The sequence below is a fragment of the Dendrobates tinctorius genome, unplaced genomic scaffold (genome assembly GCF_039654945.1).
Source record: "Dendrobates tinctorius isolate UK_male_01 unplaced genomic scaffold, ASM3965494v1 ptg000203l, whole genome shotgun sequence".
Lineage (NCBI taxonomy): Eukaryota > Metazoa > Chordata > Amphibia > Anura > Dendrobatidae > Dendrobates > Dendrobates tinctorius.
The window spans coordinates 19,676,559-19,691,406 of NW_027361870.1; the positions used below are offsets into that span (position 1 = coordinate 19,676,559).

Sequence of the window (14,848 nt, forward strand, 5' to 3'; positions counted from 1 at the left end):
GAAATTATTGGCAATTATCAAGACACCCTCAGTAAAGGAGTGGTTCTGCAGGTGGGGACCACAGACCACATCTCAGTACCAATGCTTTCTGGCTGATGTTTTGGTCACTTTTGAATGTTGGTTGTGCTTTCACACTCGTGGTAGCATGAGACAGACTCTACAACCCACACAAGTGGCTCAGGTAGTGCAGCTCATCCAGGATGGCACATCAATGCGAGCTGTGGCAAGAAGGTTTGCTGTGTCTGTCAGCGTAGTGTCCAGAGGCTGGATGCGCTATCAGGAGACAAGCCAGTACACCAGGAGATGTGGAAGGGGCCGAAGGAGGGCAACAACCCAGTAGCAGGACCGCTACCTCCGCCTTTGTGCAAGGAGGAACAGGAGGAGCACTGCCAGAGCCCTGCAAAATGACCTCCAGCAGGCCACAAATGTGCATGTGTCTGCACAAACGGTTAGAAACTGACTCCATAAGGATGATCTGAGTGCCCGATGTCCACAGATGGAGGTTGTGCTCACAGTCCAACACCGTGCAGGACGCTTGGCATTTGCCACAGAACATCAGGATTGGCAAATTCGCCCCGTGCTCTTCAGAGATGAAAGCAGGTTCACACTGAGAAAATGTGACAGACGTGACAGAGTCTGGAGACGCAGTGGAGAGCGATGTGCTGCCTGCAACATCCTTCAACATGACCGGTTTGGCAGTGGGTCAGTAATGGTGTGGAGTGGCATTTCTTTGGAGGGCCATACAGCCCTCCATGTGCTCGCCAGAGGTAGCCTGACAGCCATTAGGTACCGAGATGAGATCCTCAGACCCCTTGTGAGACCATATGCTGGTGTGGTTGGCCCTGGGTTCCTCCTAATACAGGACAATGCCAGGCCTCATGTGGCTGGAGTGTGTCAGCAGTTCCTGCAAGATGAAGGCATTGAAGCTATGGACTGGCCCACGCGTTTCCCAGACCTGAATCCAATTGAGCACATCTGGGACATCATGTCTCGCTCCATCCACAACTGTCACGTTGCACCACAGACTGTCCAGGAGTTGGCAGTTGCTTTAGTCCAGGTCTGGGAGGAAATCCCTCATGACAACATCCGCTGACTCATCAGGAGCATGCCCAGGTGTCGTAGGGAGGTCAAACAGGCACATGGAGGCCAAACACACTACTAAGCATAATTTCCTTGTCTCTAGGCATTTCTACAGTAGTTGGATCAGCCTGTAATTTGATTTTCCACTTTGATTTTGAGTATCCTTCCAAATCCAGACCTCCATGGGATATTAATTTTGATTTACATTGATCATTTTTATGTTTTCTTGTTCTCAACGCATGCTACTATGTAATGAATAAAGATTTGCAGCTACAACATTTCATTCAGTGATATCTACAATGTGGTATCTTAGTGTTCCCTTTATTTTTTTGAGCAGTGTACATGGAAATATGGATCCAACCAAAAATCTAATTTTATGGTCGGTAAATAAAGAATAATGATTATAGCCCTCCATGCACATTAGACTAACGTTGGCCGAACCTCTCAATATCGACAGGTTTTGTTGACACTCTAATGTATATTGGAGCAATAATCTGATTTCGGACAGCCAGTCCCTTTGTTCTCCAGGAGATCAGCCGCTGCCAGACATTTCTCGCAGTGGCTCTTTCATAGAGAACACAGGAGCACTTTTTTATGTGGGAAAGATTGCCGCTATAGCTCCGAAAGCCACAGAATCTCTTGTAGGGTCTGCCATCTCATGAATACGGAGAGCTTTAGGTTCAGAATTTATTCAACCTTAGGCCTCATTCACACGTCCGATTTTCACGTATCAGTATTATCCGTGCTTTTCGCAGATAGCTCTCATACCTGTGATAGTCTATGGGACCATTCACATGTCTGTGATTTTTTTGCGGAATGAGAAGCCAGCAGAAAATTGCGGAGGCATATCTAATTTTGATCTGAGGCTCGGTTCAAAATCGGCAATGCAAGTCAATGATCTGTGAAAAAAATCAAACTGCACTCGGATGAATTTCAAGTGCAGTTTGATTGTAACAAACTGTCAGAATGGAGAAGGTAGAGAAACTTTTTTTTTTAAATTTCTCCATGTATGAAGAAATCAGATCACACTTAGACCACACTCTGATGAAACTCTGATGAAACTCTGATTAGAGTCTGATAAGAATAATCGGTCTGTTTTTCTCTTATGTGGAGAAATCGGTCATGTGAATGAGACCGTAGCATTTCACAGTGCCATAGTACAACAAAGGGTATGTGGCACAATTTTATATTTTTTAAAAATAGTTCTGGTTTGCGATATACGTAAAGATGCTGCAGGTAAAAGTGTATTACTTACGAGTCCACGTGATTTTCAAAGGACAGGAGAATTGGATACGGGGACGTCTTAAATGCACATTCAGCAATAGCTTCGATAACTTCCTAAAATGAAAAGACATGTTTAAAAGATTTTGTCCTCAAGCATGAAATGTAAATTCAGACCATTCTGTCTGTGCTACAAATGGCGGAAGTAGAAATTAAATGACCTCCAGGTACATGCACTGTAGATAAACATAAGAAGTAGCACGGCGGTCAGAGACTTTTAAAGACTCAGCCAAAGGCATCATATCCTTCTACTTGATTCAAAGAACACACCTCAACATTGAAATTACAACACAAGTCATGGGACTATGGAAATCGCAGTACAGATAGGCATGTTAATGATATGCAAATTATGGAAAAATGGAAACAAAATGTTCAAAACATCTCAAGTAAGAGTTCCGCGCACCGAAACACACACATCTACACGGCTTCACTTCTATCGATGAAGTTATTAATGGTTGTCTGAGGAATCTTCTGTCACCCTGAGTACACTTGGGCACGGAAATCATCAAGATCCGCTCATCGCAGCTCCATTTTTATGATTGCCAATCAACGACATCCCAGATGTGTTCGATGGGAGACAAGTCTGGTGACGTTGCAGGCCATGGTAGCACGTTTAGACCACATCCGTGTGCCGTACACGTGTTTAACATTGAAAAATATAGGAGAAACTTTGGAAGTGATTTTTCATAAGCCATACTGGAAAAAAAACGGATGGGACATGGATGGCACACTGATGACACACTAATGGCACATTGATCCAAAAGACTAATGACACCAGTACCATACAGATGTGGAAAGGGGGCCTCAACTTGTTTTATTTTTTTTTTTTTTTTCCAAGCTTCATGAATATGCTGTTTTTTCTTTACTATTTGGTAGTAGAAGCTTGGGAAACTTTCATCAGCTTTTTGTATATAAGAAACTGACACAGACCAAAAGCGAATGAAAATCAGATCCAGCACACTGATAAAAGTCATATGCGTATGCATAAAAAACATGTCAATTTGGCCTAATATTGTGTAAGTTATTTATTATTTCTTTATTATGTTTCCTTATATAGCATCATCATAGTCCACTGTACTTTATAGGTGTTATCATCGTTGTCCCCATTGGTGTTCAAAATCTACATTCCCTATCAATATGTCTTTGGAGGGTGGGATGAAACCAGCGAACCAGAGGAAACCCACGCAAACACGGGGAGAACATACAAACTCCATGCAGATGTTGTCTTTGGTGGGGTTTGAACCAAGCTCAACAGTGCTGCAAAGCAACAGTGTGAATCACTGAGCTACTGTGCTGCCCAAAAGTTCCCCTTTGTGCCACCAACACTTCTGAAAGTATCTCACAGTATCTGGCACTAAGACACTGGCAGCAGATCTTTTACTTTAGTTGGATAATAGGGGCTCCGATGATTGGACATGCATCAATTGACCCTTGGGCATTCGTAACTCTATAGAATTTGAATCGTAGAGTTGGAAGGGACCTCCTGGGCCATCTGGTCCAACCCCCTGCCCAAAGCAGGACTCGCTAAATCATCCCAGTCAGGTGTCTGTCCAGCCTCTGTTTGAAGACTTCCATTGAAGGAGAACTCACCACTTCTCGTGGCAGCCTGTTCCACTCATTGATCACTCTAACTGTCAAAAAGTTTTTTCTAATATCTAATCTGTGTCTCCTCCCATTCAGTTTCATCCCATTGCTTCTAGTCTTTCCTTGTGCAAATGAGAATAAAGTTGATCCTTCTACAATGTGACAGCCCTTTAGATATTTGTAGACAGCTATTAAGTCTCCTCTCAGTCTTCTCTTTTGCAAACTAAACAATCCCAAATCCTGCAACCTTTCCTCATAAGACAGGGTTTGCTGATTTCCAGTTGAATTTTTCGTTCTCTGATATAACTGCTATCCAAAGCTCTACATATGCCATAGCCACAGTAGTGTTCATAATAGTAGCAGTGTGTTCAAAAACATGAGTTAATTGGGAACATTGCACACTGTTATCTAATTCAAAACGTGAAGAGAAATGTCTAAAAATGTTTACTACAGAAAAGAACAAAAAATGAACATTGGTCTGTTCTAAAAAATAGCAGTGTCTGCATTTGTCTTTACAAACGCACAATACGTATTTTTTTGTGGATTTAGCATTCCTGTGAATCACTAACCTAATATTTAGTTGTATACCCACAGTTTTTTAGAACTATGTTGCATATAGTCAACCAACTTCTGGCACCTGTCGACTGTTATTCCAGCCCAGGATGCTTGGACTACATACCACAATTTTTTGGCATTTGTTGGCTTTGCCTCAGAAACAGCATTTTTCAATCGGATTATGGGCTGGCCACTCTATAAGCTCAATTTTGTTGAACTCGAACCAAGATTTTGCTTGTTTATTGATGTTTAGGGATGTTGTCTTGTTGAAACACCCATTTCAAGGGCATATCCTCTTCAGCGTAAGGCAACACAACCTCTTCAAGTATTTTAATATATGCAAACTGGTTTGCGGTAATAAAATTTATACCAAAAACAGTGATTAATCTGGTTAGTCATATTGGACTGATATTATTTTGAACACTACTGTACATCTAAAAAAAATATTTAAACTGCTATTTAAACTGATGAGTCACACAACCATATCATAAATAAGTGCACCCAGCGATTTACTGCCAGTGACGGCATAACTCCTCTAAGAAATAGCTGAAATACATCAAGTGTGACAAATTTGTTGACTCTTTTGCTGTTTCTGAAAGTTCAACTTATGTTTAAACTTAAAATTGTGAAGTATTGTAATGATTTTTGGAAATCAGATTATATTATTTTATATTAGCTATTGATATGTTATACATGGTTTGAGGCAATATTCGCTCTACTACTTTTCAACTGAAATGACAATGTTCTGCTTCACATATTTTCAGCAAAACACCACGTTATTTACAGCTGCTAACATTCAACAAGTAAAAAAGTGTTTCATTTTTTTAATACATTGACACCTTTAGTGAAGAAATCCACTTTTATGTTCTTCTTTAATCACCATTTGAAGTTTTCTGCTAATGAGATTTCAGAGCACAGAGGCCGGACTGTGCGCTGGGTCTTCTCTTGCCTGTCTGTGATTCCCCGGCACCTCATTCAACCTTCGGTTTGTGATTCTCCGGCCCCCACCTGCCTCCGGTCTTTGAAAGACAGGTCACTGCTGAGATTTCAAATAGAGAAGGCAGGTCATTCACAGACTGACGGCAGGCGGAGGGGTCTGGGAATCTTAAGGGCCTGTCACACTAAGCGATATCGCTAGCAATATCACTATAACGTCACTGATTTTGTGACGTTATAGTGATATTGCTAGCGATATCGCTATGTCTGATACTTACCTCTGACCAGCTCCCCTGCTGGCTATCGCTGATCGTGCGAGAACGTCCTGGGCCGTTTCTCGTCGTCAGCTTCCTGCTGGGCTTCCTGTGGCGCCGACGAGCGACGCGTGGACGCAGGCAGGAGGACGTCAGGATCGCCTCGTCTGACAGGTAAGTAGCGACCCCCGACCCCTGCTATGTCGCTGGTGAGATCTGCCTGTGTGGCAGCTCACTAGCAACCACTTAGCGATACACCAGCGATCCTGACCACGTCATATCGCTGGTCGGGATCGTTGGTGCATCACTAAGTGTGACAGTACCTTTAGACAGGAAGAAGACCTGTGCTCAGTACGGCCCTTGTGCTCAAAAATTTAATTATCTGGAAACTTCAAATGATGATTAAAGAACAACAAAAGCCCCCGTTACACACTGCGATATCGCTAGCAATATCGCTGTAAAGTCACCGATTTTGTGACATTGCAGCGATATTGCTAGCGATATCGCTGCATGTGATACTTACCTCCGACCGGCTCCCCCGCTGGTTATCGCTGATCATGCGAGAAGCTGCTGGACCATTCCTAGTCGGCCACTTCCTGCGGCGCTTCCTGTGGCGCCGACGAGCGACGCGTGGAGCCGGGCGGGAGGACGTCAGGATCGCCACGTCTGACAGGTAAGTAGCGATCCCCGTCCCCAGCGATGTTGCTAGTGAGATCTGCCTGTGTGGCAGCTCACTAGCGACCACCTAGCGATGCACCAGCGATCCTGACCGCGTCATATCGCTGGTCGGGATCGCTGGTGCATCGCTAGGTGTAACGGTACCCAAAGGCAAGACACGTTATCAGCTGTTCTTTAAAGAAACTATTTAAAAATGACTTTAGGCCTCATTCAGACATCCGTGAATCACAAATGTTTTTCATGGAGATACTCTTTATAATCTAGGTGGCTGTTCACATGTCCATTTTTTTGCGGACCATGTACATTTCGGATCCAATTACCTATGCAAGTCTATGGCATCTGCAAAAAATCACTGACAGCATACATTAAAATCTATGTGCAATCCACACCCTGGCCATGATTAACATTGGAATGGAAAGGAGAAACTTGCTATTTAAAGTTAACCTGTCAGCAGAATTCTGCTAAGTAAACTACAGACACTGTCAGGTTGGTGCTGTTATACTGATTAAAATGATACCTCGGGTGAAGAAATCCATCTTGTGGTTCTTATGCATTCAGTGTTAGAAGTTTTCAGTTTATGATATGCTCATGCTCCGGTGCAGAAATCTAGGCAGAGTCTTATCTTCCAGTTCTAAGTTAGAGAAACCAAGGAAAGACCTGCCCACAGACTGCTCCGAAGCACAACTAGTCTGTCTCTATGATGAGGAATGTGTTCGTGGTTCGGGACAGCCTGTGTACAGGTCTTTCCTTCTTTTCTTGGTTTCTCTGGCTTAGAGCAGGAAGATAAGACTCTGCCTACAATTCAGCACCAGAGCACGAGCATCTCATTAACTGAAAACTTGTAACATTGATTACACAGGAACCACAGGACGGATTTCTTCACCCCAGATATCTTTTTAATCAGTATAACAGCACCAACCTGACAGTGTCTGTAGTTTGCTTAGTAAAATCCTGCTGACAGGTTCACTGTAATGTATTTATTAATACGAGAAAATCACTGATGATACACAGATGGTAAAAACTGACACACGGAGCAAACATTCATGAAAATTTGGATCCAAAATACTGCTAACAATCAGGGTGTACAAGAAAAATCACTGTCTAGAGATAAACAGATCTTTTGAAACTGGATGTGGTTGAATTTTTCACAAAAGTTTATTTAACTTGAAGAATTTGGAATACTGGAAAGGGAGAAAGAGATGAGAATTTTGGAAACGTGAGCACAGCCGCACAAAGTGTACAAGGTATGATAGTCCTATGGGTGTTACAATTGCGGGCTTTTGTGGGGAAGCAAATGCAGCCACACAAAATGACATTCGCCCGTTCAGCAATGTTGCCGGATAAGTTTATTTTATATTGGGCAAATTGAATCTTAAAGTGTTCAAATTTATGGGGGAGAGCGAAATTGAAGAAATTCAAGAAGTCTGACACTACCTGTTCTGTAGAGATTGCTTATCTAGAGTCAGCTCATTTTTATGAAAGGCAGGATTGTAATGAAAGCAAACAGCACTAATATAAGGGCACCGTTACACTTAGCGATGCATCAGCGATCCTGACAACGATATGACGCGGTCAGGATTGCTGGTGCATCGCTAAGTGGTCGCTAGTGAGCTGCCAAACAGGCAGATCTCACCAGCGACATAGCAGCGGTCGGCGGTCGCTACTTACCTGTCAGACGAGGCGATGAAGACGTCCTCCCGCCCGCGTCCACTCGTCGCTCGTCGCCACAGCAGGAAGCAGACGACGAGAAATGGCCCAGGATGTTCTTGCGCGATCAGCGATGACCAGCGGGGGAGTCGGTAGGAGGTAAGTATCACAAGTAGCGATTTCGCTAGCAATATCGCTGCTGCGTCACAAAACCAGTGACGTTATAGCGATATTGCTAGCGATATCGCTTAGTGTGACGGGCCCTTAAGTCTGGAGGCAGATAACACAGGATCCAGGTGAAGGTCCCAGCATATCTCCTCCTCACCTTCCCTGCACATTGACCTCTGCACAGGTCACAGATAATACCTACAACACTACTCCACTGAACTTGACTATCTTCTGACTACAGTATCTATGTGGCTGCTGTAATGCAGATTTCAGATCTAATCACTTAGAACAACTAAGATCCCGATCTTGTCTGTGCACAATCAGATACGAAAAGATGAGAAATTTACCTCAGAAAACGTGCTCCCATGTTTTGTTTTGCAGCTTATCTTTAGTAAAGTGAATCTGTTGAGCTGCAATATCAGACGCAGTCCAAACATAACCATGGCATTATCTCAAGAAAAAAGCAGACAACCCTTGAGGAAATCCCCTGTCCATACGTTGAATTAGGACTTATGTTGTTCATCAAAGAACAGGGTTCCTGCTTGGGATCGCCCACTAGGAGCTAGAACAAATAGCCAATCTGTATGAGCCATTATTATTCTGGCAGACTCACAATGTCTTTGAATTACAAGGATGTCCATTCATCTGAAGTCTGCCATGTAATACTACAGAAATCAGCTGTTTTAGAGGGTGCCGGGGAGCAGGGACGATCAGCCGGTAGCCCAGGACTGTAGCTTGAAAGGATTTTTCTCAGATGAGACATCTTTAACTACGTGTTTGTTATCCAACATCCCTACATCCAAGTGTGAATGCAAGACACATCCACATTATCAATATATTAATTTTATCATTTGTCTTTGCACACTATTAAGACGTGTTGAATGTTGATTAGCCATTTCTCGCCATTCTTGCATTATCCGTTCCTAATTAAAAGTCATTGGTTTTGTAGACACTTGTGTTAGGGAATGTCAATACCTCTTCAGTGGAGTGACCGTGGACAATTACCAGAGCTATGGAGGTGTCTGTCTCATCAGATGTATAGAACAAACAGCGGTGGCTTTCAATTACTTTAACTCAGCAGAGTGGTTGGATATGTCAGGTAAAGAATATACACAAATGCCGCTTATTGTATATAGTCATAAAGACAATACTATTAGATTCACGGCACTCTGCTGCAAATTTAAGGGGTCATCAAACACAGTCCACTTACAACAATTCAACCACCTCCAAACAGGCAATTTGAACAACAACATCCCCACACATGAATGGGAAAATAGAGGCATAGACACAGTATAAATTAAAACATTTTATTTAAGCATTTAAAATAATCAACTCCCAAACAAGGAATCCTCATAGGTAAAAAACCAGGGTGTAAAGAGACCAGGAATATAATTGTGCCAGCAAAATAGCAATAATACAGATACAAATTAAGGAGTATACACAATACTATATAGCAGTAAAAAAATTAAAGTGCTTCGTGCCTATATGTTACAATGTAAATTACCAATATATCAAAAAGTAAGTGCTACTAGCCCTGATTGTATCCGATTAGATATAAATGATTATGTGCAAATGCACAATCTTAACAAATAAACAGTAAATGGCCAGCTAATGAAATAAAGTGCACCGTGCCTTATTACTGGAATGTACAGGCCAAAAACACCAAGGTTACTTACCGGTAGCCGGATTTTCCGGAGCCCATGACGGCACACATGAGAGAGGAGATCCGCCCAGTCAGGACAGGAACCCTACTGAAGATAAAAGGGCGGTACCTCTCCCTAGCTTCAGTTGGTTTACAGAGCATGAGAGGCCCCCTGGGTTAGTACACATGGTAAAACTATCACCACATTATATCTAACTAAAAAAACACCCAAACTATAGTGCACACCAAAAGGAGTGAAAAAGGGGGGGAATATACAGGTGCCGTCATGGGCTCCGGAAAAACCGGCTACCGGTAAGTAACCTTGGTGTTTTCCCGTCTCCCATGACGGCACACATGAGAGACTTTTGTAGAATAAGACAGCTTAGGGAGGGACCACCGCTTGCAGCACCCTTCTACCAAAGGTTAGGTCAGTAGAGGAAGACAGATCAAGTCGGTAGTGCTTAAAAAAGGTAGAAGGTGAGGACCAGGTAGCGGCTTTACAAATTTGTTCAATCGATACCTCAGCCTTCTCTGCCCAGGAGGTAGCCACGGCTCTGGTGGAGTGAGCATTGATGCCTTCTGGAACCGGAGCGCCACTTGTGGAGTAGGATAACATAATGGCCTCCCTGATCCATCTGGCAATGGTACTCTTAGCTAACCCGTGCCCTTTTCTACTACCCTGAAAGGCTACAAAAAGGGACTGATCTATCCTCCACTGACTAGTTACTGACATATATTGTACTATGGCTCTTCTTACATCTAATGTATGGAACTTTTGCTCCCCAGGGTTTCTAGGATTATTACAGAAAGATGGCATTTAGATTTCCTGAGTCCTATGAAACTTTTGGACTACCTTGGGGAGATAGGCCGGGTCTGGTCTTAGAACCACTCAGTCATCCAAGATCTGTGTATATGGAGGACATATAGACAGAGCTTGTAGGTCGCTGACTCTTCGGGCTGATGTTAAGGCTACCAGTAAGATAGTTTTAAGTGTAAGTAGCTTTGGTGGCAGCTCTAATAGTGGTTCAAAGGGGTCTTTGGTTAAGGCCTCTAAGACTAGGTTGAGGTCCCAGGGTGGTATCTTTGGGATAATGACCGGCCTTGACCTACCACAGGATTTTATGAATCGGGACACCCACTTATTGGCTGCCAAGTTGCAGTTATATAGGGCCCCCAAAGCTGAGACTTGAACTTTGAGTGTGTTAGTGGCTAACCCCAGTTGTAGCCCCGACTGTAAAAACTCTAGGATAGGTCCCACTGGCGCTACATCTCCCAAGGGTTCACCCAGGAAGTCTAGGAACTTTTTCCACATTCTACCGTAGATTTGGGATGTTATAGGTTTCCTACTTTTCAACAGGGTGGAGACTAACCCTGGAGAGAATCCTTGGCGACTCAGTAGCGCCCTCTCAAATTCCAGGCTGCTAGATGGAAGCCCTTCACCTGAGAATGGACCACTGGTCCCTGGGAAAGCAGGTCTGGAATCTCCGGTAGTATCCATGGATCTGTCACTGACATGAGCCTCAGAAGGGAGAACCAAAGGCCTTCTCGGCCAAAACGGAGCTATCAGAATTATTCTCGCTCGATCCTCCCTGATTTTCCTGACCACTACTGGGATCATTGTTATCGGGGGGAAATGCATAGGCCAGGATGAACTTCCAGGGTATTTGTAGGGCATCTACTGCGAAGGGGTTTTCCCTTGGATTTAGTGAGCAGAACTTCCTGACCTTTCGGTTGTGTGCGGTAGCGAACAGGTCTATTTCTGGTTTGCCCCAGGCCTGAACTATTTGTTGGAAGACTTGGGGGTTTAGGGACCATTCTCCTTGTCTTAGATGCCTGCGACTCAGGAAGTCTGCCTGTATATTTTCTGCCCCCTTTATGTGCACTGCTGTGATGGATAACAGATGTTGTTCTGCTAGCTGGAAGAGTAGATCTGATATTTGCATGAGGCCCCGAGATCTCGTTCCCCCCTGGTGATTGATGTAGGCTACTACTGCCTGATTGTCCGTCATGACCCGGGTGTGGCGGCCCTGAAGTAAGGGAAGGAAATGTTTCACTGCTTTTTCCACTGCGCATAGTTCTTTTACATTTGAACCGTGATCCCTTTCTAGCGAGGTCCAGGTCCCCTGTATTGAGTGGGATCTCAGGTGTGCTCCCCATCCTGTGGCACTCGCGTCTGTTGTAATGATGTCCTCGACTGGTTTTTGCCACAGGACACCGGCTGTTAGATTCTTTTCTACAGTCCACCAGAGCAGGGAATCTCTTACAGCCACTGAGAGACATAGTTTGCCATCTAAATGCCCTTTTAATTGTTTCTGTGCTGACAAAACTTCCCACTGTAGTTGCCTTACGTGGTACTGCGCCCATGCTACTGCGGGTATGCATGATGTCAGTGAGCCTAAAAGGGACATTGCGTTCCTCAGTGTCATATTTGGCCTTTGTATTGCTGTGCGAGCTAGGCCTCTTATTTTGGTCACTTTGCTCTCTGGTAGGAGGCAACGTTGTTGCTCGGAGTCCAATAACAACCCTAGGAAGGATTGCTCGTTTGCTGGGGTTATCCTTGATTTGGGGATGTTTACTATCCATCCTAGTCCTACTAGAATTGCTATCACTTCCTTCACTTGATGTGTGCAGAGGGAATCCGACCTCCCTATTACCAGAAAGTCGTCTAGGTATCGGACGATCACTATGTCCCTGGAACGCAGAAAAGACATTACTTCGGCCATCACTTTGGTGAATACTCTGGGGGCTGTAGACAGGCCAAACGGAAGGGCTGTGTATTGGTAGTGTTTCACCTGCCCCTGGACATGGAGCGCTACTCTCAAATATTTTTGATATTCCAGATGAATTGGGATGTGATAGTAGGCATCTTTTAAGTCTATCACTGCCATGAGGCATTGCTGGAACAGGATATTTGTGGCCGTGTTGATTGACTCCATTTTGAAGGAGCAATTGTCTACCCACTGATTGAGTCTCCTCAGGTTGACAATGGTTCTCCAAGAGCCGTCTGGTTTTTGTATTAAGAAGAGGGGGGAGTAGAACCCCCTTCCTTCTTCTTGCACTGGGACTTCCTGTAGGACTTGTTTTTTCACTAGTCCCAAGACTTCCGTCCCCAGGGCCAGCTGTTGCTCTTGGGCTTTCCTTCTGGGTGTCATTATAAAGGTATGCCTGTGCGGACGGATGAATTTTATTTTTAAGCCGTCCTTGATTATATTTAGGACCCATGTACTGGGGGAGATATTTGCCCAGGCGGAAAGGAAGAGAGAAAGCCTTCCTCCTACCTCCGGCCCAATGTCATTGGGGAGATTTTTTGGAGGAAGTGGAGGGCCCTTTAAACATATAGCCCGATCCTCTTCTTTCTTTAAAGTCCCAGCTTTTTCTATCCCCCGGGGGACGACCCCTGCTAAATCTCCTCCTCCGAAAGGGCTGCTTTTTAGGTTCTCCCGGAAATCGGGGGAAAGCTCTCCTTCCTATCCCCCGCATGTTCCAAAATCTCTTCTAGTTTTTTCCCGAAGAGGAAATGGCCATCGCATGGAATGGAACATAACCTATGCTTCGATGGTAGATCTCCGGGACACCCTTTAAGCCACAGGGCTCGTCTTGCCGCATTTGACAGACTTGCTGCTCTAGCTGTCAACCTTGCAGAGTCTGCAGAGGAATCCGCTAGGAAAGCCGCTGCTCCGTGCACCAGTGTCAAATTAGACAGAATTTCGTCCCTAGGAACTCTATCCTTGATCTGGTCCTCTATTTGTTGCAGCCAGACCATGAGGGCACGAGCGGTACAGGTACCAGCTATCGCTGGCTTCAATCCACCTGCTGAAGCTTCCCAGATGTGTTTTAGGAAACAGTCTGCAGTCTGCTTTTTTATCAAGCTGGTCTTTCAACACGCTGGAGTCCTCTAATGGTAGGGATACCTTTTTTGAGGATCTGGCTACGGCCCCATCAATTTTAGGGACTTTTTCCCAGGTTTCTGAATCCTTCTGCTCAAAAGGGTACCTCCTCTTTGATGTGGAAGGTAAGCCCCCTGACCTCTCTGGTTTTTTCCATTCCCTGTCAATTAGTACTTTTATTTTACCATTTACAGGAAAGGTACGTTTTCGCTTTTCCTCCAGTCCTCCAAACATTACATCCTCTAATGATTTGGGAGCTTTTTCCTCTTTAAGGCCCATTGTAGCCCTAATAGCTTTGACCAGCTTTTCCACGTCCTCCGCTGGAAAACATGGACGGCCGCCTATATCGCTGTCCGAGGAGGATTCTGAGGACTGAGTAGAGGAAGAGGAGGTGGAGGGGGACAAGCGTCTATCCTTCCCCTTCTGCCTTGGCGAGGTCTCTGAATTGGAGCTCCTTCTACGGCTCCTTTTCTCTTTCTTTTTAAGGGCTGCCTTTAGGGAGCCTTTCACCTCCTGCTGTATTAACTCTTTAAGGCTAGCTACCAAATCAGGGGTCTCCTCCTGTATAGTTTTGTTTATACAGTCAGCGCAGAGGTCTTTCTGTCACTGATCTGCCAGCGGGTTTTTAAATAGGGCGCATTCTCTATTTTTGGTTTTGCTGCTGGCCTTCCTCGACCCCTAGTGATCAAACAGAGAAAATGGAACCCCGTTACCATAAGGGTGATATTCACGAAGATCACTCACCACCGTCAATCAGGGGTACCGATCTCGGAGGCTCCTCAGATGCACTCGTGATGTTCCTCCTGGACGTCTCAGAGTCATGCCGGTCGCGTTTACGACTGCCGCTCCCACCACTCGAGCGACTGCTCCTGGTATGCTGGTGGCTCGGCCTGGCATCTGGCAAGAGGTCTTGCTGCTGACGCTGCTGTCACTGCTGCTGACGCAGCTGACGCTGCTCGTCTTGCCCCACTTCCATCCTGAAGCCTTGGACATGAGTGCGTCTTCTGTGGTCATCCCCCTTATGTAAGGGGGATCCACTGCACTCTCTGCCTCCTCCGGTTACCCCACAGCCCCTCCCCCCCTGCCTTGCCGCTGGGATCTCCTTTCACCAGCCGGCGTTGTTTTCTATGGGCGCC

The 14,848-nt window shown here is 44.9% G+C and overlaps 1 protein-coding gene across 1 annotated transcript in view; it reads right to left on the reverse strand.

Moving 5' to 3' along the window:
• PLCB1 (phospholipase C beta 1) overlaps positions 1-14,848 on the reverse strand; it is a 1,254,316-nt gene that overhangs the window by 507,862 nt on the left and 731,606 nt on the right. The window contains exon 12 of the mRNA XM_073553862.1: positions 2,336-2,418. Coding sequence (XP_073409963.1) covers positions 2,336-2,418 — 83 coding nt within the window. The remainder of the gene's footprint in view (positions 1-2,335; positions 2,419-14,848) is intronic.